At 57.0% G+C, this 24467-nt stretch overlaps 1 protein-coding gene across 6 annotated transcripts; it reads left to right on the top strand.

Annotated features, from left to right (window-relative positions):
- Positions 1 to 9649: 9649 nt before the first annotated feature.
- On the top strand, positions 9650 to 21666 carry SMIM29 (small integral membrane protein 29). Of its 6 annotated transcripts, none has more exons than XM_090025721.1 (6): positions 14370 to 14504; positions 14809 to 14874; positions 15553 to 15666; positions 16772 to 16797; positions 17702 to 17807; positions 20537 to 21666. In XM_090025721.1, exons 3-6 carry the CDS (start codon positions 15556 to 15558, stop codon positions 20600 to 20602), a joined length of 309 nt encoding a protein of 102 aa, XP_089881847.1. In that variant the 5' UTR covers positions 14370 to 14504; positions 14809 to 14874; positions 15553 to 15555; the 3' UTR covers positions 20603 to 21666. The 6 variants fall into 6 exon arrangements, with proteins under 6 accessions (XP_089881842.1, XP_089881847.1, XP_089881848.1 ...); XM_090025722.1 differs by having other exon boundaries at positions 14480 to 14659; XM_090025717.1 differs by having other exon boundaries at positions 14480 to 14874.
- The last annotated feature ends 2801 nt before the right edge of the window (positions 21667 to 24467 follow it).

Here is a 24467-nt window from a genome sequence, read left to right as displayed (position 1 = left end):
TTCTAACAATGTTTTAAACATATTTTTAAGCCATCTGAGACCGAACCCATCGAGCCAGCCCGTGAGCCATGGGAACCAGTCTTTCTCCCCCTTGGCCTCTCTAGCTAAATCACGGGCTATTTCGATTGCTTTGTAAATGGCACTCAAATTAAAGGATCCCGGGCTAAATTCTAAACAACGAGTACAGTTACCAACCACGTGACATAATCCTCCTTCTTCAGCTAACAAATAGTCTAGGCCCAAGCGATTATGATACGCTCCACATTGCAGTTGCGTGATAGCTGTTTCTGTTCGGTCAAAGCCGAGTTGCATGGCATTGGCTAGCATTTCTACGGCTTCGGCGAGCAACACAGCTTTTGTTAAGGCGTTGGTGACGCCAAGCGTCATGGGAAACCAGGTACTGAGCTTGTCATACCACGACATGAGCTTCCAAGCTCAGGTATGAGCACTTTCAGTAGGCTCTATGCTGTGCCGGTGGCGACTGGGTTTAGTTGCATTAAAAACTGTGATTTGGAGGCTATTAAACACGCTACTAACTAAAACATAGGTTACATTAGGTTTAACAGATAAAGCGCGGCTCGCTTGAGAGGTGTTAAGGTTAAACCACAACCAACCGATAGCTACGAGTGTTTCATAGTTAAGTGTGTATAAACTTCTACAGGTGCCTGGACCACGTATGATGTATTTTACATAAGAATTCATCGTAAAGGGGTTCACTAATTGTGTCACATTAGCATTGAGGGGGAGACAGTCATTGGTACAGTCGCAAAGGCGGTCTTTCATGGTTATAGTGGGGGTGTCGGTGACTTGACAAATAGGCTTCAAGCCTCGCAAGAGTGACAACAATATATGGAGACTGTGTGGGTACTTGTGATGGTCGAAAGGTGCCGCTCAATCCCCACCAGCTGGGAGCAGCACACGTTTAAGGCCACGCCGTAGGACGTCGATAGCACTCCTCCCGTTGGCTGCCGTAATGTTGAAATGCACCGCTTTTAACAGCTGGCTTAGCGTGGAATTACAATTTAGTGTATCGCTTGGCCACACAGATCCAACACACGCGTATGGCCACTCTATCGTGGAGTTGATAACTATGGGCAGGCGCTGCATGGGGACTTTGAGAGTCGATGGACGGGCGACTAGGCACGAGGTGGTGTTCGTGAACTTTTCTAAACCTGATGTTGAGGTTACTTTGGGACGGCTCGCGGTAAACTATGAGCTTAAGTCATTGGCGCTTTGCAGGCGCGGGAAACAGATTCGGTAGTCGGTGTCGTCGGCCTCGATCTCGTTGCCCCCTTCGACTGTGAGGCACTCACCGGCAACCAGTTGCAAGAGGTGAACGAAGGTGTTGTTGTCCCTCCGCAATGATAAAACGGGGGTACGGTTTGCTGACAGGGTCAGGACAGCGATGAGGAGACTCATGACGGTAGTCTTCCGGTAGTTTTCTGGTTACCTGTAACAAAGCAACAGCAACAAGTAACTGAAGTCAAAGCAACAACACTACTATAATTGCTCAAAGCGCCCAGAAAGCCAGTTGTGATGCACTAAACGGGATTTAGACTGTCCCTTCAGCTCACAAACGTAAGTGTGGGGATAAGTGCCGGGCTTGATAACGTGCCCCGGCACGGGGGTCGGACTGGAATCCTTGTGGGTGGGGATTGTCACCCCCACGAGCATGGCGGGCTGATAGACAGGTTTCCAGGGCGGCAGTCCGACCGGATTACGGGGTTCCCATAACACTTTGTCGAAATTTAGTGAACTTAACACTTGCGGAAGGTGCGTGTCCCAGCCTTTATAGCTTCCATATCCGCAAAGGCGTAGCTTTTCTTTTAACGGTCCAATGGAGCGTGCATCGACGCCATTGCTTTGCAGGTGGTACGGCAAATGAAGATGCCAGCTAATGTTGTCTTTGGCTGCGAATTTAGCGAGCTGGCAACTATTAAACGGCGGTCCGCCGTCGGACTGTATTTGTTGCAGGTACTTCCACCGCTGTCCTACTTGGTGGAGTGCGTGGACAACGTCTTGGGCACAGGACCTTGAGAGTGGTATTGCAGCTAGTTGGCGTGTCCCTAAGTCGACTACGACGAGACCCTTGGGTTTTCGGCGAGTTTCTGGGAGCGGACCGAGGAGGTCTATTTGCCACGCTTGACCGGGAGCGAAGTGCGATGTATCGTAGGCGTGCTTTTCGTACTTAACGCTGTGCTGTGGTTTGTCGCGGCTGCAAGCGAGGCAGCGACGCGTTGCTTCATCCCAGGCTTCGGGTCGGACTTCTCTACTCTGTCCCCCTGTCTGTTTCCAGCGAGCACGCGCCTTGCGCTTTCCTGGGTGGTTCCAGAACTCGCGAAGCCACTGGGCTAGGTGATCGCTGTTGGGCGTTGCTGGGGCCACGGCTACCGTGCAGCGAGGGCTTTGCAGGTATTGTTCGATGTGAGCGTGGACGGGGTCGGTGTCGGGCTGGTGCGATTGGGTGTGCTTGATCAGCGGGAGCTGGCCGAACTCTGCTAATTGGGAAAAGATTATTTCCCACCTGTCGGTGTTGTCCATGGGATCGGCGACACCCGTTACGACTTTGTATATGTACTGGCTGTCCACTACCAGCACTGGGACCGGCCGGACGTCATCGTGTAAGCATAACGGTGTTGTACCACGGCTTGGAATCTGAGGAGCTCCAAGCGTTGCGCGTTATCTTCCATGGATCCCGTCCAGGCCTTCGTATGTGCACAAGGCTGGCAGTGGCAGCCGTAGCAGTTGCCGAGCTTGGTAGACCCCTTGGAAGCCATCCATCCGTCTTCGGTCGTGCCGTACAAAAAGGACCGCTTCACCGGGGTGGGGGTCTGGGGACTGGTGTCTTGATGGTCCCAATTATACCAGTCGTAGTGGTGCTGGAGGACTAGGCGTGTCCAAGTTTTGCTGTTGTCGTGAAAGGTAGACTCGGGGCATTCAGGATCTAACAAAGGCAGCAACGAGGCTCCGGGGCAGCAAATCTTCCTGGTTCCTGTAGAATAGGCAGAGGCAAGCTGAAGGGCTGACAAATGCTTGCCGTTGATCCCATATCGGTGTTGGGTTGCTTGCAAAGTTTTGTGTGTGCAATGAACAAGTTGGCCTTGCTCGTTGCGGACAGATACAACCGGCGTGAACTTTGAGCAGGGACGACAGATTCCACGCCGCTAGAGATGTGGTCGCTGGAGGAGTCGAAAGATGCTGCAGGTCACGCGCGTCTTTTGGAGTCCATGGTGATGACTTGCGTGCCTTGTTGCGAATCTGGGACTGAATGCGCGCCAAGATAGGCAGATGTTCGGGGTTAACGAGGTGGCGTCGCCAACCGAGTTCTCCGAGTAGTTGTTGGAAGTCTTGCCTGCCTTTTGGTGGGTCCTTCAACCAGCGCGCGAGCGGTGGACCGTCGTTGGACATCATGCGGAATTGGTTTTCATCGAGCTCGAATCCCAAAAAGGCTATCCAAATCTGCGGCGCGAGCTGAGATTTTTTTTTTTTATCATTCACGGTCCACCCGTGTTGGTGAGGTGATGTACGAGCTCTTGAGCTGTGGTAGCGACTTGCTGTTCATCGCAGCCCATGATCGCCAGGTCGTCAACGTAGCTCCAGACTTTGACATTGGGATGGGGGTTTCGAAAGTTCACGAGGGTATCGGCGATGGCACTACATGCAGGAGCAGATGTGTTACAGTAGTCTTGTGGGCAGATGTTCTCATCTGCCCGTTGACAGCCATGTTGAGGATGCCGAGGCGATCGTTGATGCTGATCGAATAGAACGTGTCCTTTAAGCCGACGGTGGTGCCCCACCATCTCACAGCTTGGTGTTGTTGCATCTGTGACAGTGTTTCGGGGAGAGACAAAGCATGCGGTGTGGCAAGCGGAGAACAGCGCTTATTGGCTTCGCGATAGTCGATGACTAGGTGTACAGCTCCTGGTTGGTGAGCTTTAGCGAGGCCCCATCCAGGTAACAGGGAAGTTGAGGTGGTGACGGGAGTGATTTTCCCCTCGTCTTGCAAGCGCTGGAGCAAAGCCTTCAGGGGGTCACGGAGCGGTTCCTTCGTTGGGATGGGCCGGTACCTCCAGGGCCTTGAAGCAAGTAGCGACGGGACGCGCAGTGGACCTGCTGTGGTGACAGGCAGTGTGGCGGCAACTTGGTGCTTGAGCTGCAGTTGACGCAGGCTGGGTATGCCTAGGAGATTGATGTCCCCTAAAACAGCCGTAAGGGGTTTTTCCTCTCCTTTTACCCAGAGGCGCACAACTTGGGTCTGTTTCGTTTCGTTCAGGCCTATAAACGAACATGGTAGCCTTGGCGGGTACATGCGGGACGTCGGGGCAGATCACATTGACTTGAGCACCAGTATCCAAAAGGAACCGCACATCGCGGGGGTGCTGTAAGCGCTGGGGGTGATAGACGGTAATGCGGCTATAGGGTCGGGAGTCATTGGTCGCTGCGGAGCTGACGGCGACAATCAGTTTTTTGGGGTCATTGTCCTGCCAGATAAATCCAAGGCGATCCGCTAGCTGCCACTGGTCTTCGTCCCTGAGCCTCCTAATAGCGGCCTTGGTAAGCCCGGAGTGGTTCAGCAAGAACCCGAACATGGCTCGTTCGCGGGGCGAGCGATCCGGCGGGCGTGAAGCTCTGGTGTCGGGCCGTTGTGGGGGGCGTGACGCGGGTTTAGGGTTCGGTCGCTGTGGGGCGATCGCAAGCGCTTGCACCGGCGCGGTCGCGCTCCCTGGGTCTCTCAGGCTCTGTTGCTTATGTGAGTGGGCGAGGACGGATGTTACTGGTTGCCCCGCTGTTCCCGTGAGCATTAACTGAAGCGGGATTTGATGCGCCCCGCCGTACACGTCGAAGGCGGCTTCGACAGCGGTGAGAGTGATCGGGACGTTTCCGGGGTCGGGGTTGACTGTACCCACGGGCTTACCTCCCGCGAGGCTTAGCGTGCCACACGCCTCGCGGGCCCGGACTATAACGTTGGGGTGGCTCATGGCGCACCCGACCGCGGCGGGGTTTAGAGTCATGTTCCACTCCTTTCCCCCGGTTGTAAGCGAGAGGTAACCCGATACCTCTTCTCTCACTGGGGGGCCGCCAGCTTGATGGTACGCTATGTGGGCCCATAAATCGTCGGGGTCCGCTAACTGCCGTGCGCCACGTGACCACGGGCAATAGCGGACTAAGTCGTGCTGCATCGTTCCACCATCCTCGCCGGCTCCTGCTTGTGACGCCATGTCCTGCAAACACGAAAGGGGCTCCGAGGCGCCCTTTGGTTCTCTTTGGATCTGGGTTTGCAGGATGAGGAAGGTACGAGAAGCGTATTTGGTTTCAGGAAAGCTTTGTTTACTCGCGCCCCTGGCGTAGCGCCTGGAGGCTGAGGATGCAGTACCTTGCGTTCAGGTTTTCACGAGTTGCAAATCGAGACAAAACGGTCCGGAATAAGCGGGGGTTGGCCTGGGGGGTTCGGCGGCGGGAGAGCGACGGGTGATCAGCCCGGTAACCGCGAGGCCGGCTCGGGTCACTGCGTATGCCGTGCTCGCAGGTTGTGTCTGAGCTCCTCTCTCCGGACGGCGGGTGAGAGAGGCTTAAAAGCCCGTCGTTCGGTTTCACTTTTGCGTCAGCTAATCATGGATGTAAATGGATTTCGTTTCCAAATACGGTTCGAGTCTTTGTCTTAGCACGGACTTTCCCCAGTCTGTCCGCGCCGCGGTTAGGACGGGGGCGAGGGGGTTTGTGGTTCCGGGTCCGATGAGCTGCGTGAGGGCGCGTGCGGCACAAACGCCAGTTTGAGCTTGACGGATACAAGAGCTAGGGGGTCACGAAGTGAAACTAGTAGGTGGCGAGTTTAAAACTAGCAAGAAGAAGTTCCTTTTCACACCACCTGTCGCTACTTATTGCTACCCGATGTGGTGGAAGCTGACAGCTGAGCCAGACTCAAAAAGGGATTAGATGAATTCCTGAGCACGGGAGCGGGGGCCACGGCCTCTGAATCCTAGACCTTAAAGGCTGGAGGCTGCAAGGGAGAGAGGAGCAGTGGGGGAAAATCCCCAGTCAGACCCAGTTCACTGTCCCCTTCAGCAGCTGCTCTCTGCCCCTGTGTGAGAGGAGACGGGGCAGTGCGCTTGGGGTCTGACTCAGAAAATGGCAGTTCTGGTGTTGGTGTGGGTCTGGCCCGCAGCCCGGGCTCCAGCAGGTGCGGTCCCCGCTTCTGAGGATGTGCTAATCAACCTTGAGTTCAAGCCCAGCCCAGCGGGGCACAGGGTGGCCGCGGCCTGCAGCTGCCAAAGCTGTGGTTGCCTTGGCGTCTGGGAGCCAAGATTTGGCAGCAAAGCTCTGTGCTGGGCGGCTCTGGGGCCTGCTGGTTGCGGGGGGGGGGGGGGCAGGAAACTGTTGGGGGGAACTCTGGCTCTGCAACCTCTTGCCCAGCAGGAAGTCATTGGTAATCCCTTGATTCGAGGACGGTCTCTGCCATGCCTCATTGATGTGTTTTAAGATGATATAGGCCATGGATCCGTGCCCAGAAGTTGCAGGTCTTTCTGCAGGCTGGGATGCCTCTCCTTTCCCTTCCTGCTTTTTCTCTCTGCTTTGAGGGCGAGACACTTGACCTTGCAGCAGGCTGCCGCTTGGTTGAGGTGACACCAGTGGGGTCAGTTGGCAGCCAGCTCCTTCCAGCTCTTGATGTTGATATCCATTGTCTTGAGGTCAGCCTTCATCATGTCTTTGGTGCGTTTCCTCTGGCGGTCGTCGTACTTTCAGGCCACCGGTCAGCTGGGAGTCGGGCGCTATGCTCCACGTTTGGGCCAGTGAAGCTGGTGCTTGAGGATCACCAGCTCCGGGCTGGTAACACTGCCTTTAGTCAGGATGCTGGGGGAAGCAAATATCATGGGAAGCTCAGGACAGGAGAGATGCCTGCAGCCTGGTGCCAGGCGAACGGAGGCACTTGGGGTGGTTCAAGCCTGGCTTGTGCCTTGCTGCCAGCCTGGCCCAGCTCAGAGCTGTGTCACCTTGTGAGCTGGATCACCCCCTGCACCTGCCCCATCTCCTCCGGTCAGCAGCGAGGAGTCAGCGTGGGGCTGCAGGTGCCTTCCCCTCCCTCCTGCCCAGCCTGTCCCACAGCCCAAGGGACCTTGCTCCAAGGCAGGAGACTGGGGCGACCCCCTGCCCAGTGCATGGCATGCACCTGGTCCGGCTGCATCAGTGTCCTCCCTGCTGGGCACCAGAGTCACTCTGACCCGCTGCAGCTCAGCACCTGGAGCCAGGTAGTGCCCCGATCATGGGGCGTGCAAAGGGCATCAGCTTGTGGAGGACTTGGTGTCCCCTGCCCTTGCTTGGCCTCTCAGGGGAGGTCAGGACCTGCATGGCTCCACTGCCCTCTCCAGCCCCAGATACCCTGGGCTCCTCCCTGGGCTCAGGGCAGCTTGCAGGAGCCTGCCCTGGCCCCAGAGCCCTCCCTGAGCCAAGCTCCCAATGGTCTCTCTTGCCCCCACAACCGGGCAGAGCCAGGTACTGGGTTGTCTTGGTCCTTGGCACACCTGGCTGAGGTGGGGTAAGGATCTGCAAGACCCCTTCCACGCCCAGCCCTTCCCTGCTGCCCCTTTGCGCTGAGGCTTGGAGCCGCTCCCCCGCTGCTGCGTGGCAGCTGGGGCTGTCCTGGCAGAGGAGGGGAGGGATGGAGGGGGTGCCCCAGCACTGCGAGGGCCCAGAGCTATCCCGCTGCGGTGGTGGTTTGTCAGCTACTACAGAGCACGGGCCTGGAAATGAACCCCTTTACGGGGTCCATTGGAGACCCTGTGCTGTATGCTTCGGCGACAGGCGGGCAACAGAAGAGTTGTCCTGTGCTGCATATCTGTGGGATGGGCTTTTCCTGGCCTCCCGCAAACCATCAGCTCACGCCCTCGGTTGCCTCTTGCTTAGTGGGAATAGCCGCAGAACGGTTGTGCCAGGCTGAGGTTTGGGGGGCCGGGAGGTTGCCATCCAGGTGCCTCAAATCTAGGTCTAAAGGAGAGGCCACAGCCAGCCCCTTCTACACCTGAATCACAGCCGTAACACCAAGAAGCCTCCCTGCCAGGGTGCCAGCCTTGCTCAGGGTCCTGCTGAAGCAGTGGTGCTTTCTGTGCCCAGCTCACCCCGTCAGGCAGTGGCTGGACCCCACAGCCCCATTCAGGCTTGGTGCAAGCAGCTGACGCTCCCTGTCGCTCTGAGTCTGCAAAGGTTTGCTCTGCTGGGGAGCAGCCTGGTGTGAGAGCAAGTGCTGACAGGCCCCGTGTGAGGGACGCTACCACTGCCAGATACCAAGGTCCAGCCTGTGTTACCGCAGGCAGCTCGTGGGGCAAACGTGACGACAGCCTTCTCTTAGCCTCTGAGCTGCCTGCAGCTCCTGATGGGGTACATGCGTCTTGCAGTGTCATTTCAAGCTGGAGATGGGCCCCCGAAAAGCAGCAGGTGGGAGCCAAGTGCAGCAGCCTCCTGGAGGCAGCAGCAACGGAGAAGTTTCCCTGCCCTGGAAACCCCATGCAGGATTAAACCAGGACCTGGAAGATGCTCCTTGCTCCGCTGTGCAATTGAGCCACTTAGCAGGGGACAAAGGAGAGCAGCTGCATCCATTTGAAAACCCAGGGGTGGGATTTGGCTTGAGAGGGTGGATCTGTCACTCTTCCTTCATTTATTGCAACTGCCAGGTGTGTTGTGTTGCGTTTCCTGGCAGCCTCAGTCAAGCCTGCTCTCTGGTGCAGGTATGCAGCAGCATGGCGAGCTCTTGTTGGAGGGTGCAGCTGTCCAGGACTGAGCCCTTTCCAGGCAGCTGGGGAGGCATCTGGCTTCCAGACAATCCCCTCCCTGCTCTGGGCTTTGTTGTCTCTGCCTGAGGCGGTGTTTCATAGTTTCATAGTTTCTAGGGTCGGAAGGGACCTGAGCAGATCATCTAGTCCGACCCCCTGCCATGGCAGGAAAGAGTACTGGGGTCAGACAACCCCAGCAAGATGTTCATCTAACCTCCTCTTAAACACCCCCAGGGCAGAAGCCAGCACCACTTCTCTTGGAAGCTGGTTCCAGACCCTAGCCGCCCTGACCGTGAAGTAGCGCCTCCTGATATCTAACCTAAACCTACCCTCTGCCAGCTTGTGACCGCTATTCCTGGTCACTCCTGGCGGTGCTCGGGGGGACAGGGACTCCCCCAATGCCTGCTGGTCTCCTCTGACTAGTTTGTAACAGGCCACCAGATCCCCCCTCGGCCTTGTCTTGTGGAGGCTGAACAGGTTCAGGTCCCGTCGCCTCTCCTCATAGGGCCTGCCCTGCTGCCCCGATCATAAGAGTGGCCTCCTCTGGACCCTCTCCATGCTGTCCACATCCCTCCTGAAGTGCGGCGCCCAGAACTGGAGGCAGTACTCCCACTGCGGCCTGACCAGTGCCGCATAGAGGGGGAGGATCACCTCCTTGGACCTGCTCGAGATGCATCTGTGGATGCACAACAAGGTGCGGTTGGCCTTTCTGACTGCATCCCCACGCTGCCGGCCCATGATCATCTTGGAGTCAACGATGACCCCCAGATCCCTTTCTGCCTCTGTGCTGACAAGAGGGGAGTTCCCCAACCTGTAGGTATGGTGCCAGTTGTTTCTCCTGAGGTGCGTCACCTTGCACTTGTCTGTGCTGAAACCCATCCTATTCTCGTCCGCCCACCCTTGTGGCCTGTCTAGGTCTGACTGTAGCCTGTTGCATCCTTCCAATGTGCCCACGTCCCCCCACATCTTAGTGTCATCAGCAAATTTGAACAGGTGCTTTTTACCCCCTCGTCCAAATCACTGATGAAGATGTTGAACACTGTGTGCCGGAGGACCGAGCCCTGGGGGACCCCACTGCCCACGTCCTTCCAGGTTGAGAAGGACCCATCTACTACCACCCTCTGGGTGCGGCCCTCCAGCCAGTTGGCGACCCATTTGACTGTGTGGGTGTCTACATCACAGCCCCCCAGTTGCTTAATGAGAACAGGGTGAGAGACAGTGTCAAAAGCCTTCCGGAAGTCCAGGAAGACGATGTCCACTGCTACCCCTGCGTCTAAGGATCTGGTGATCTGATCGTAAAAGGCCACCAGGTTGGTCTGGCAGGACCTGCCACTGATTAACCCATGCTGGTTGCCCCTAAGCATGCAGTCCCCTGCTGGCCTCTCCTGGATGTGTGCCAGCATAATTTTCTCAAACAGCTTGCCTAGGATTGAGGTAAGACTAACTGGCCTATAGTTTCCTGGGTCCTCCTTCCTGCCTTTTTTGAAGATGGGAACCACGTTGGCCCTCTTCCAGTCCTCCGGTACCTCACCAGAGCACCACGAGTGCTCGTAAAGCCGTGCCAGGGGACTGGCAATGACCTCGGCCAGTTCCTTTAGAACTCTAGGGTGGAGATCCTCCGGGCCGGCTGACTTGAATACGTCCAACCCCTCCAGAAGCTCCCTAACTAAATCCTCGCTAACCCGTGGCCCAGGTGTGCCTCCCCCGGGGCCTGAGGGGGGCCCAGCAGGGCGGTGGCTGTTCTGGTCCCTACTTAGGAAGATGGAGGCAAAGAAATGGTTAAACATGTTAGCTTTGCCGTCTGGTGTGACGACCAAGCTTCCCATCGCGTCCTGCGGGGGCCCCACATTACCCGGGACCTTCTTTTTACCCCCTATGTATTTAAAAAAGGACTTCTTATTGTCCTTAATCTGGGAAGCTAGTCCCAGTCCCATCTCTGCCTTGGCCTTCCTAACTGCCCCCCTACACCCGCGAGCAACTGCAGTATAGTCCTCCCTGGTGATGACCCCTTCTTTCCATTGGGTATAAGCCTCCTTTTTAGCAAGGAGACATTCCCAGATGCTTTTGGTGAGCCACAGAGGCTTGTGTGCTCTCCTGCTCCCTTTGATCCTCGTTTGGATTACCTTCCTTTGGGCTTGGAGGATGGTCTCCTTAAGGAGGGACCACTCTCCTTGGACACCTGGCTCCCCTCCCCACTGGGACCTCAGCTCTTCACCAACTATCCTCCTTAGCTCGTTGAAGTCTGTCCTCCTAAAATCTAGGGCCGCTGCCTTACTGCATGCCTTTCCCACCTTGTGCTGGTTGGTGAATCCCAGCAGGCGATGATCGCTGTCGCCCAGGGGGTTGAGCACCCGCAGCCCCCTCACCAGGTCATCACCCGTGGCCAGCACCAGGTCCAGCAAGGTGTCTCCCCTGGTGGGGCTGTGCACCTCCTGGGTTAGATGGAGGTCCTGCACTCTGGCCAAGAACCTGCGTGAGCGGTCAGACCTGGCTGACTGCTCCTCCCCGCAGATATCCAGGAAGTTCAGGTCCCCCGTGACTACCACATCCTTGGACTTCACTACCCCTGTGAGCTGACCCAAGAATTCCTGGTCAAGCTCTTCTCCCTGGTTGGGAGGTCTGTAGTTCACCCCCACCGTTAAGTCCCTTTCCCCTTGACAGCCTTGTACTCTAACCCAAAGCACTTCAGAGTGCCCCTCCCCGACTCCTTGCTAATGAACGAGGATGTGTATTCCTCCTTAATATAGGGTGCCATGCCCCCACCTCTCTTTCCTATCCTGTCCCTCCTGTACAGCCTCTAGCCCTTGACATTGACCGCCCATTCATGCGCTTCGTCCCACCACGTTTCTGTAATCCCCACTATGTCCGGGCTGGTGTCGGCTAGCGGGAGGGTGAGTTCCTCCTGCTTGTTGCCCATACTACGAGTGTTTGTGTAGAGGCGTGTTTGTGTTATGGAGGTTTTCCAGGGATGGTGACTCTCCTGCATGGATGTTCCCTTCCTCCAGTCTCTGCACATAGAGGGAGCTGGCAGATGCCTGCTTCCACTCTCCGGGCAAAGGCTGGGGCGCTGTCCTGCACCCCCTGTTCTCATGCTGCATTGCAGTGAGATCCCTTGCTTGGAAAATGGCATTGTGGACCTGGGGCTTTAGGTCCTGTGCTCCAGTTCAGGGGTGTCAAGGGTATGGCCTGCAGGCTGGATCTGGTCCGTGGAGCCCTATGCTATGGCCCATGGGTCTCACTGACCCTGCATGCATTGAACCTGGCACTGCTGGCGTGGCACGTGGCACAGGGGGCCGATCCAGGGCACATGCTGTATCAGTGCTTATGCCAGATCTTCCTTGCGCGTTGGGGCCGGGCTGGATCAGGCCCATGACTCTCCCTGTATGCAAGTGCGCAGGGCTGCTTTCATGTGCGAGTTGCATAGAGTACATACCTGTGCCAGCTGTCCCCAGTAAGGGGCTTGTGTGCAGAGTGGGCACAGGGCATGTGCTGCACCAGATCAGCCCTGAATGCTGGCTCCAGTATATGGGGCTGTTCTGTGGGTCCAATCCAGCCCTCAGACTGGCCCCGCGCCCCTCAGCTAACCCATAGAGCCGAAGGAGTCCAGCATGCCTGCTTTAGTTATTGTCTCAGTCGAGGGTATCTTGCAAGCAGCGATTTAAAATCAACCATGAGCTGCAGAGGATGTCTGCCTGTGCCAGTAGGATCTCGGCTCCTAAGAGCCATGTCCTTGGGGCCTTCAAGAGAAAAACAGAAGACATAAAGGCATCTGGTTTCGTATCAGTAGAGGAGAGGGGAAAACGGGGCCGTCCTTTGTGATGGTCACCCTAGTAACACATCCCTTTCCTAGCAGGGCTGGTGCCTCGCTGCAATGGAGTTTGAGGTTACGCAACCAAGGGAGAACACGTGGGCTCAGTACAAGGCCCTGGCAGTGCACCTGGTCGATGCGGGGCAGCACAGTTGGGCCTGTATTAGCCAAAACCCGGCTCTAACAGTAACACAGAGTAGGCTGCAAAAAAACCAGTCTTGCTTGGAGAAAAAGAAAAGGGCGTTCAGAGAAGGTCCCTTGGGGGAGAGTGGCTGTTGGAGCAAAGCCCTTGTTATCTCTTGTGTTCAGCCCAGGGCAGAGCTGGGTGCCAGGTGTTATGATCCCAGCACCCTCGTGTCCCAAGTTCACTTGCTGACTGCCCTGTGCGACTGTGAGCAAGCCAGGTTCCCCTCTGCTGAGCCAGGAGGAGGACCCAGGGGCCAGCAGCGCACAGCCAGGCTGCAGGACAAGGCCAGATGGGAAGATGAGCTCAGCGAGCTGGGGCCATGGAGAGAAGTGAAGGCTCCAACCCCACAGTGCCTGATCTCTGGCATTGCTCTGGGGACACTGGACGTGGCAAACCCATCCTCCACCAGTTCCTATTTAAATTCAAATGCAAAGTGTCTGGGACCTCTTAGCTGGCAGCCTCAGCCCATGCTGCAATGCCCAGGCGTTACCAGCCCAGATGCAAGGAGATGGCACAGGGGTCTGTGTTCAGGGCACTGGGCTGGGACTCAGGAGATCTGGATTCAGGGCACGTCTCTGTGTCTGCAAAATGGAGCGGAGGCTTCCTTTCTACTGCCTACTTTCTATTTAGCTTGCTCCAGGGCAGCAATACTTGCTTGTGCAGCAACTCGCTCTGATTGCAGCTGGGAGATTAGGTTCCCTACAGCCCCACCATTATAACACAGTGATGCTTGAAAGAGAGGTCAAGGTGGATCCCAGAAGAGATTTGCAAATCACCAGTGGATGGGAGAATCTCACAGGCCCCTGTGGGAATTACCCAACGGAGAGGAGAACTTGCCGCCCTTCCCGCTTACTTTGTTCCCTATGAATTACCTACTGTCCTGTGTCAATGCAGGACCAGTCTCGCCCCTACAGAATTGCCATTGCTACGTTGCAAGGACCCAGGCCTTTCCTTGAGGTAGGTTATTTCCAGTCCGCAGCTTCCACCCCCCACGGCTTCATGCTGCAATAATGGCTTCACAAGCGTGTGGGCATCAGAGCGACGTCCTGCAGGTCCCGCTTGCGCTCGGGTCCAGGGCACGGCTGTCCCCCAGCGTGGAGGAACCCGCTCTGCTCTCACGGCTGCGCCAGGCAGGGAGGCCCTGGCCCTGGTGAAACCGAGGCAGGGAGCTGGGCTGGAAGCAGCCTGCACTGATGTTCACTTACAAGCCCTGACACCCCCCCCAGCCCTCCCTTCCCTTCTGCGTGCCCGCCTGGGTTGCCAGAGCCATTGCTCTGGCTACGCGCTCCCTTGCTGCTGGCTCGCGGCCTCCAGCACTTGGAGGTTTGAAGCATCGGGCAAGGGGCCAGCCAGGCAGGAGAGCGGGCTGGTCCTTGGGCCGGCAAGGGGTAAGTAGCACACGGGGGACAACTCCCGGCGGGCCCAGGCCCCAAAGGCAGGCTCGAGGTACCCGCCCGCGGACCGTCAGGCGGGCTGGAAGGCCGCACGCCCAGGCCCGGGCGCTCCCCGTCTCCCCCAGCAGGGGTGCAGAGAGGCCGGCTTCAGGTGCGCGCATGCGCACTCCCAGGCCTGAAGCCGGCGCCGGGGGCCAGGCAGGCAGCAGGGCCCCGGCGCCGCGCACCTGGCGGAGCCCCGGCCACGCCCCCCGCCGCGCCATTGGCTGCGCCTGCCCCCACGCCGCGGGCTCCGCCAGTCACGCACCGCGGGCCTTTCCGGGTGGGTGCGGGGCGCGCGGCGCCGCCGGCAGGTAGGGCCGGGCTCCCCCGGCGGCGACTCGGGGCGCCCTGCAGCCTCCGCTCCCGCGCCGGACCCGGCCTGGCCCCCGGGCTCCAGCCTCGCGCCGCCCGCGCCCCGGCGCGCCCGCCCTGCCCCGGCGCGCATGCTCGAGCTGCGGCGGGGGCGGTGAGCCCGGTCCCGCGGGCGGAGACGGGAGGCACCTGGAGCACGGGGGCATGCCCGAGGTCCCGCGGGAAGGCAGTGGCAGAGCGAGGCGTTGCCCCCACGCGTCCCGAGGGTGCCTTCGCCTCAAGCCTGGCTCCCCTGTCCCGCAGGTGCAGCGGCAGCGACCCCGAGCGCGGTGAGGTGCGCCTTCCGGCCCCTGCGCTGGCTGCGGGCAGGTACGGCCCTGCGCCTGCTCTCCTCCGGCCTCCGCGACGCTCGCTCCAAGGGGGAGGGGCGCTGGGCCATTTGGGGGGCACGGGCCTCATTTCGCAGGTGGGGAAACCGAGGCGCAAAGAGGCGACTCCTCCGGGAGCTCTGACTGCAGCCGTCCACTCCCTCGCCTCTGTTACGCCTCGTTCTCCTCTGGTTAAACATGGGAGTAGCGATCCTGGCCACCCAGTGCGTTGTGACGCGCGGGTGAGGGGCTCTCCGGTAGCGACCGGTGCGAGGCAGGCCAGGGAAAACTCCCCTGCTGAAGCATCAGCATCAGCATCAGCATCTGCTTAAAGCCTTTCCCTTCCTGAGGGGAGCGCCCTGGCGCATCTAAACACTGATGCCCACTGTGTAGTGCACGCAGCACTAGATCCTAGAGGCCCGAGCGAGATCCTCCGGTCCACGGCGTCCCACCCCTTCCTTGACTGACTCGTGATCCAGCCTCGGGGGTTATGTTCCTTCCCTCTTCCCCTCCTCCCCCAGCCTTGGGCTGGAGTCTGGCAGCTGAGTAGAGAGTCACTGTCCTTAATCTCCAGCTGCACGAGTGTTGCAGATAAGAGGTTGGTGTGTTTCTTGTGTGTGTGGCTGGGAAAGGCACCCAGGAGATCCTCTCCCTGATGAAGAGACCTGCCTTGTCCTAGGCAATGAGTAACACCACCACACCCACCTCCGCCGAGCCCTCCAACGACTCCCTGGTGGGCTACGTCCTCGTGCCGTTCTTCTTCATCACTGTCCTCGGCATCATCTTGGCCGTGGTAAGAGACTTGCCCCGGCTCAGCGAGAGCTCGTGCTGTCCCCGTGGCGTTTGCAGGCAACATGTAGGGATGGTTGTCCCCGGGGTGGAGTGGGTGGGATGGCAGCGGGGTGTCTGCATAATCCTTTTGCACCTCTGTTTGGTTCACACGCAGGCAGTTGGCCCTGCCTTAGTGGCTGTACTTCACAAAGCAGAAGTCACCTGCTAGCAGCCCTGGCAGCGAGACCCGGAGCTGAACGGGCGCTGGGCAGCTTCTGTTCCCCTTCGCCTCTGGCATGGGAGGCTGTATGAATCCTGTCTCTGCCCAGTGGCTCGAGCACGTCGGCTCCTGCCCGGGGTGGCTGCGTCTTGCCTTGCTCTGGCACCCAAAGAGTGGGAGGGAGGGTGTGACTTGTTAGGCTGGTCTGTCTGTTGGCAGCGTTTCTCAACCTGTGGGTCGCAAGAATATGTGAAAGAGTCACAGACAAACTTAAAAAATGGATCGCCAAACTTTAAACATGGATTCTTCCTTAAAGGGGGAAAAAAAAAATGTGGGAAAACATGGCTTTTCTTTCGTAGGCTGGCAGAGCTCCAGCCTGCGAGGGGCTGCGTGGGGGTCCCCCTGCCCCCCACACCCACCCCGAGCCCCACGCTGTGGGGCTGGGGACGGGGGGGCGAGGGGCACTGGGTGGGGACTGGCCATCGATGTATACAAATGGGTCCTGATACGAAAAAGGTTGAGAACCACTGGCCTAGGGCACTCTGCTATCCGCCGTGGCTTCTTGTTTGATCCCGGTCTTTGATCTCGGTTTGATCCCAGTCTTAAGCCTGCCGGTGAAATGTTGAGAAGTTGAGCGTGGAGCCAGCTGCATCTGGCTGGGCGTCTTTGCCAGGAAGCAGCTCTGTTGGAAAACACGAGCGTGTCTGACCCGCAGCTCGGTGAAGGGATGTGCCAGCTTGGCCCCAGCTTTGGGTGGGAAAGCTGCCTGGCGCTGGGCTGGGTCTTCTGGTCAAAGCCAGGGAGATGTTTCAGTTCCTTTTGCTAGCGCTAGACTCTCTTTAAAGGGTGATCGACCCAACCCCTGCGCTGTGTCCTCCTGACTGAGTTCTCTCTCCCCTCATTGCAGATGATGTACGTTCAGAAGAAGAGAAGGTAAGAGGCAGATTTGGGGGTGGCCGGCATATAGGGAGGGGTGTGGCTGGTCATGCTGTCCCTGGAGAACAAGGCTCTGGTGTCACGTGGGCTCCTCAGCTCTGACCCTGCAGGCGGAGATTATAGCTCAGACCCAGCGCTGCAGACAGGGAGGCCTTTGTGTGTCTGGGGAGAGGCCCTGAGCTGCACTCAGTTCTCTTGTCCTGGGGAGTGGTGTTGCCAGGGGACGGAGGACGTGCACTGTGACCTTGCTCATCTGGAGAGAGACCTTCCAATCTGGTCCCAGGTACAAGTGACCAGTTTGTGGGGGCTCGGCCCGTGCACTCGCTCTCGTCCACATCCAGGCCCGCTCCTGCAGCACAGGCTGATGGAGCACTGCTTGGACAGCCCAGGAGCACCGACGTGGAAGCTCCAGCTCTGTTCTAGGCTCGGTTTCAACCTCTCTTCCCTCCTGCATTGCCTGCTGTGAAGAGACACGTTCGTTACAGGTTCAAACCCTGTAGCCCTTTGATCAGTCAAGCTACACTGATTTCACTATTCATAATGTATAGTGATTTCGATGCTCTCTAGGGTGGTTTCAGGGCCCCATCCTGCTGGCTGCACACAGCCTTGCCCCAGGCAGCAGGGACCCTAGGTATAAAGTGAGACGAGCAGGATGTAGAGAAGTGTGGGGTCCCAGCACTGCTAGAATAAAGACCATAGGGTTTGGCCCGTGGGATTTACATGGTGTCTAGGGGATTTAGGCTGATATGATAGGTGTGTTTCTCTTCCCGTGATGGCTCTCAGCCCCTGTGAGTCTTTCTGCCTCTCTGCTGTCCCTGTGGTAGCTCTGAGCCTTGCTTGGGCAGCCCATAGCCACGCCACGGACAGCCTCACCACCACCCCGGCTCTCTCTCCGTCTCAGGTTTGACAGGCTCCGCCACCACTTGTTGCCGATGTACAGCTATGACCCCGCAGAGGAGCTGCACGAGGCCGAGCAGGAGCTGCTGGGAGAGGCGGAGGACACCAAGGTAAGCTGTGAGCAGCTGCGGTCCGTGGGGTGGGATCATTGTGTCCGTGTGTGACCCTGCCTCGGGCAGTACGAGTTGGCCTGATGCAACCTGGAACCACTCGTCCTCTTCCCTTAGTCAGATGATGTGCTTGAGCGCTGGCAGATCTACAGAGAAGGCCCTGGCGAGGCACGTGGCACATGGCATCCAGGCTGTAAAGTGTAAACTGTCTCTTTTCGGAAGCATCTCTGACCCGGTGTGCCCACCTGCCTGGGATCAGGCCACGCACTGTGCTGCCCTTTGCAGAGATAGGGACTGTGGGGTCAGAGCATGAGGCTGGGAGTGAAGCCAGGGGGCTGGTAACAAACCTGTCTTGCAAACCAGGGATCGCTGGTGCTGCTTTGTCAGAGCTGTAGAGCTGCTACTTCCTGGCTATAAACTGTTTGCAAGTTGTAAAGGGCTGTTGCAAACGCTATATTTGAAAGCGTTGTCATGGTCTTGGAAGAACGAGGCCTCTGTCTGCAGACGTTGTGCTCCCCCTGCCTACTCCCAGGTAACACAGGAGATCCCTATCGCAGGAACCCTAGCAGCAAAGTGAATAGTCCTTTCTCTCTGACAACGCTTTGTGTGCAGTCAGTGTTTCCACTCTCCAGTCCATTAGGCCCCAGCCTGGCAAACATGCCACCCCACGGTGCCCCCGGAGTATTCAGGTGTATAAAGATACTCCTGTGAGTTTGTTTCAAGACCAGCTCTCCCTTGGTAAAAAGAGCCTGGATCCCCAAGAAGGCAGCAGCGCCGCTTTGTGGTCGACTTTCTTCAAGGACTCTTTGAAAAGGGGTTTTATTTAAGGAAGCTCCATCATAATCGATTGCAATCAGCCTGTGCTTAAAAAAGTCCCCGTGATCAAGTTCCCTTAGCTCTTGTGGCGGTTGTTCAACAGGAGCGGCTGAATGGAAGTGGCCTGAACTTTTTTTTTTAAATTTAATTTCACAAAAACAGAAGAACACCTACTTCCTCAGCTTGTTCCCCTTTTTGCTGTGAGCAGAGCTCGGGCCTGTAGATTACACTTTACCGTGATCCGTAAGGAACTGCACAAGATCCTGTTTCTCCGTGCGGATCTTTGTGTGATGTGAAATACTCCTGTTTCTTCCCAGGCAGAGATCAGTGACCGAGGCCTCGGGTGACAGACCTGGGCTCGGCTGGGTTCAGGAGATCTCTGTCACTGACTTCCTGGGTGAAGTTGAGCAAGTCACTTCCCCTCTGTTTCCTTCCATCAGTGTTTCACTTGCATTGGAAAACGGGTCAGGCCCTTCTCCTTCTCCTACGCAAGCCCAGGCTGCAAACATAGCAGGGGGATTTTTGCACCAGTAGGTGTTTTTACAGAACCTACGTGTGGGAAAGAGTCCTGTTCAAATGCTGCAACTGCGCACAGCTGAGAAGAGGCCAAGCCTCTGCCATTCGTTACTATAGACAAATAAATGAACACTGGTGGCTTGGAAATTAGGTCAGCAACTCAGGCTGGGTGGTGGCAGTGGCCTGCTGGACATGTTAGCACCAAAAGGATCCTGACAGTGTTGGTGAGGGCTGCATTAGGGAAGCTCCTCTGGGGCAGTAGAGGAATTTGTGTTGGAAGTGCCCAGTGCTTGCCCATGCCTGTTCTGTCTGCGTAGCAGGACGTTGCAGTGCACTGAAATAGCCAGCTCTGTACAATGGGAGCTGGGAAGGGAATCGGCAGAGACTTAATTGGCTGTTGTGCGTAGCACGTGCGGGGAAACCTGCTTTACAAGAAGTGACGAGTACCTGTCTCCAAGTGTGCCAGGGTATCTCCGCCTTGTAGCCTTTCCCTGCTGCGGGGAGCTGATCCAAATACCCAAATGCAAATCTTCATGTCATGGGGACTGGCTGTTACTGCTGGGAAGCTCGCACCTTTCTTGGCTTGGTTGCTGGTTCGAATCCCACCCTGGCCAGCAACAGCCAGGCATTTAACTCTCTGGTGCATGGTGCCTGTGGGTATGTTGGAGTAATCTTGGTTCAGTAACAAAGGGGACAAGCATGGATGCAGCCCAGACTTCTATCTTCAGTGGTGCTCGTTACTGATAGACTCAGCGGGGAGGCTGAGATGCGACTGGTACTTGGAGGCTGAACCCCTGGGGCAGGGGCCTGTTGACAGGGGAGACGCTTCCTGCAGCTCTGGGTGTTGGTCTTGTTCTGGGCACCAGCAGAAGCCTTTGGGCTGCAGATTTTAAGAGAAGAGGAATCAAATGCATTGAGCAAGCCTGATGCGGGGAGTAGGATAGGGCCTGTGAACCTGGGGGTGAATGTACTTGAGGCATGTTGCCCAAGACCATTTGATTTCCCAGGCTGCAGCACTCCTCTAGTGTCCCAAGAACAGCCTCTAGCTGCATTCCTTTTTGGGGGCTGGAGGGGGTGCGGACTGGGATGTAGGACTAGCAAAAGCCTCCTGGGCCATTGAATCCAGCCCCCTGCGTTCACGGGCATCCTTAGTGAAAGGAATCCCTCATTTTACAACAAAAAGCCCCCACCCACCAAAAAGGCACCGCCACGCTGTAAGTAAAGGCCGAGTGTTGTTGTCCGGGTTGGGTTTAGCTCATTAGCTGTCCAGTGTGCTGGCTGCGTTGTGTGGAAGGGGAGGGGAGACCCTCCACTGCCTCAAGGCTGGGAATGCTGCTGGGGGAGAGGCTGGGTGGCCAGCGGCTCTGGAGGTGAGCTGGTCTGTGCTGTTGTTGCAGGTGATGCCAGGCTGGGGCGGCGGATACCAGCCCCAGCAGACGCTGCTCATGGACATGAAGGCGTAGCAGAGCTCGGAGACCAGCGCTCGGGACCAGGACCAGCTGCCTGCACCCTCCCTGTGTGCAAACACCATGCACTCCCGGCCGGGGGGAGGGAGCCTTCCAGCCCCTGCCACTTTTGCACTTTATTTCTGTTCCCGTCTCCACTGTCTCCTCGCCCCTGGGTCTTGCCCCTCATCTGTTACAAAGCAGGATGGGCTTTTGTCTCTTGGCTCCCGCTCTGGAGCTTTCTCTGCCAGCGCCGCTGCCCAAGAGCCTTCCTGCCATGGAAGCACTGAGAGCCCAGGCGGCACCCTGGGCTCACACACTGGTGATTGGGAATGGCTATGTCCCCCAGTGCCCCCCCCCCACAGCCTTCTGCCATGGACAGGAGGCTTGAGCTTCCCCCCGTAAGTAATGCTGCAAGCTAAGCGGCTTGGCGCTCCTGTAATAGCCCCTCCGACCCCACCCGCTGCAGCCCTCCCTGCATTTATTCAAGCTTCTCCCTCTGTATGAGCAGCTTCAAACCAATGCAGCTCTGCTACTGCAGTGCATCAGCCCAGAGACCCGCAGCCTGCCGTGCTGCCTACATGCTGCACGTCACCGGTGGATTACCTTGCTCTGTTTTGTGTTGGGGGGGAGAAGCTCAGTTCCCTGCGTGGACGCGTGCCTATTGCCATGTGCATGGGCTTGTCCCACCAGAGACTCTTAAGACCTAGCCTGCCTGAGTCCCATGCCACTGTCTTGAAAGGGCATGATGACTTGTTACTGCGATAGGGCAGCTAGGTCGGAGGGTTTGAAGCAGTGTCCAGGGCAGGGTGGGATTGATTTGCTGTCCAGAGTTTAACAGAGCAGTGAAGAACAGAACCCCCATGTTTCCCTGTGACCAGCCAAGAGGCCTTATGTATTTGCCAAGGAGGAGAGTTCTTCCTAGCACAAAAGCTCCTGGAGAGTCTGATAACCAAACTGTGCTAGTTGTAGTTCAGCAAGGTGCATCTTCCTATGGTGATTTTGTGGGGTTTTTTTGTATCCGACAGTAGCGCATCTCTCTATATTTTGTAAATAAAAGGCACTGTGAATGTGAGGCTCCAGGCAGAGTTCAGTTACGTTTTTTCCTGCAAGCGGCAGTTCCCGCCTAAGAGCCGGTGGCTTGTTGGGTTACCCCTGCGTCCGCTGTGGGACTGAGCCCAACATCCTTCCTGAAAAGGTACCATGTTGTCTAAGCAGAGCAGATGTGCCACTGCTGTCCTGTGGTGTCAGATCTGCTGCGGTGGCTACGCTCCGTGTCGTAGCAAGGGGGCGGGAGGGTGGGAAGACCTGATCTAATCTTACAGAGGAGCCCTGATATCTCTTATCCTTTTCTCCCAGTCTTCCACTCCCCTGCTGTCATAGACTCGGCGTGCCTTCATTTTGGGGGCAATATTCACAGTGTTTGCTCAGGCAGGGTACAATGCGAGAGTCAGCCAGGCAAGAGAGTTGGGTTGATGCTAAGGGATTTTGCCTGGGGATCATATGTCGCCATTACCCAGGGGACAGATTTTTGGAGCAGGGGAGTTGTCAGTCCCTAGTTAGAAAACAAAACCCTGGGGCTGAAAGCTGGTTTTGTTCACTTCCCTCAGGCTGCAGTCAGCAAGGCTGTGTGTGCACGCAAGCTGCATCTCACCCTGCACCTCAAATTACAGCGATCAAGTCGCAGCCAGCAGTGGGTTGAATGCCCATGAACCGTTTGGGAACTTGAAGCTGAAACGCCCCGTCAGCAACCTAGAAAATGCCAATGGGATGTTGCATTGCTCAAAGGAGGCCCCTAAATCACCTTAACTTTGACCCTTTTGATGCAGATCTCTTACCTTTGCCTGCTGGAAGTGGGTGCCACGGAGGGTTGGCCTTGCAGCTTATTTCCTGGAATGCTGCTGTTGCTACATTTGCCTCTGCTCTTCTTGCATGAGATGGCTGGTGCTTCGTGAGGCTCGTGTCTAGAGATGTTAGCTCAGTGTCTGAAATCACTTGCACAACTGGGTGCCCTGTGGAATTGTAGGGCTCAGATGTGTTGGAGCGCTCAGGACTGGGCTGCATTGGGCCCTTGAGAGGGGAACGATACAAGGTTCGACAAGGACAAGTGCAAAGTCCTGCATTTAGGGCAGAACAGTCCCATGCACCGGCGCAGGCTGGGGCTGACTGGCTGGGCAGCAGCTCTGCAGAAAAGGACCTGGGGGTTACAGTGGACAATAAGCTGAACGTGAGCCAGCAGTGTGCCCTTGTTGTGAAGGAGGCTAACGGCATACTGGGCAGCGCTGGTAGGTGTGTTGTCAGCAGATCAAGGGAAGTGATTATTTTCCTCTATTCTGCACTGCTGAGGCTGCACCTGGAGTACTGTGTCCAGTTTTGGGCACCCACTACAGAAAGGATGTGGACAAATTGGAGAGAGTCCAGTGGAGGGCAACAAAAATGATTTGGGGGCTGGGGGACATGACCTATGAGAAGAGGCTGAGAGAACTGGGCTTATTTAGTGCAGAGACGAGTGAGGGGGGATTTAATAGCAGTCTTCAACTACCTGAAGTGGGGATGGAGCTGGACTGTTCTCAGTGGCGGCAGATGACAGAACAAGGAGCAACGGGCTCAAGTTTCAGCAAGCGAAGTTTAAGTTGGACATTAGGAAAAACTTTCTTGCTAGGAGGGTAGCGAACCGCTGGAACGGGTTACTGGACGAGGTTGCGGACTCTCCGTCCCTGGAGGTTTTTAAAGCCCAGCTTGACAAATTCCGGGCTGCAACGATCTAGTTGGGGCTGGCCCTGCTGTGAGCAAGGGGTTGGACCAGATGTGACCTCCTGAGGTCCCTCCCGACCCAATTTTTCTATGGTTCTGTGCCATAGCAGAAGCAATGTGTCCACAAGGGAATTTGTCACGTTGCACGTGTTCTGAGCAACGGTAAAGACGTGTCACGCCGCTGTGTGTGGGGCTGGACTATTCAGGTGGATACGGCAGTAAAAGGCAGGTCTCAGCAGGTGCCTCCTGGTGTCTCGGGAGGCGCTGTGGTGGAACGGGCACAACACAGGCTACTGAGCACTGTTGTAAAACCCTAGTCTGGCTCACTTGACAAAGGCAGCCCTAACTGCTCTCGCAAGAGGTGGGATAAGCTGGCTGTGCTGGCAGAGCGCTTCCCCCTGACACGGGGGTGGCGTCTCAGCGCATAGGCACCGACTCCATGGATGCTCCAAGGCTCAAGCGCCCATTAAAAAAAATTAGCGGCTCACCACCCATGAGCTACAGGTGCCCCAGAGAGGGTCATGTCTCCGGAGACCTGGGATCGTGTGCCAGGAGGAGCCTGCTCTCGTCGGCTTGGGGCCAGCCAGGAAATTTAAGAACAAGCCAGACTGACCGCATTCAGCTTCCCATGGAGAGGGGAGAACACAGCAGTAGGGAGCTGTGCGACCTGTGTAGAGATGTAGGACCAAGATGGCCAAATGAAGGAGCCTGAGGAACCAGGACGAGACCCAGCAAGGACCAAGCTGACCCAGGAAAGAGAAAGCTAAGTGAAGCAGGTAGCTGGGATCCTAAGGGCTGGGTAGTCAGACTGGAGGCTAGGCAGAAAAGAGATCCATACCCCAAGACCCACCAGCAAAAAAACAGAGTTGGTGCTTGTGTTTCAGTGCTCCATGACTTGGGCGTTACTAGCATCCCCCAGTCGGTGAGCTCATCCTGGGCAGCCTAGAGCTGCCCAGGTCCTGCAGGCCTTAGCCAGGGCTTGGTCACAGCCACTGCTTGCTGCTAGACCTCTCGTGCTAACCTGCAACTTCCTAGCCCGGCAGAGAGGGGAGACAGGAGCAGAGGTCTCCATGGAGGATGTCGTAGGAGGCTGTGTAAGTGGTGAATTGTTGCTAGAAGTGACCTGGAG

This window comes from Crocodylus siamensis, chromosome 13, assembly GCF_052110815.1.
Source record: "Crocodylus siamensis isolate JL-2025a chromosome 13, ASM5211081v1, whole genome shotgun sequence".
NCBI lineage: Eukaryota > Metazoa > Chordata > Crocodylia > Crocodylidae > Crocodylus > Crocodylus siamensis.
This window is presented reverse-complemented; position numbering and strand designations above follow the sequence as displayed.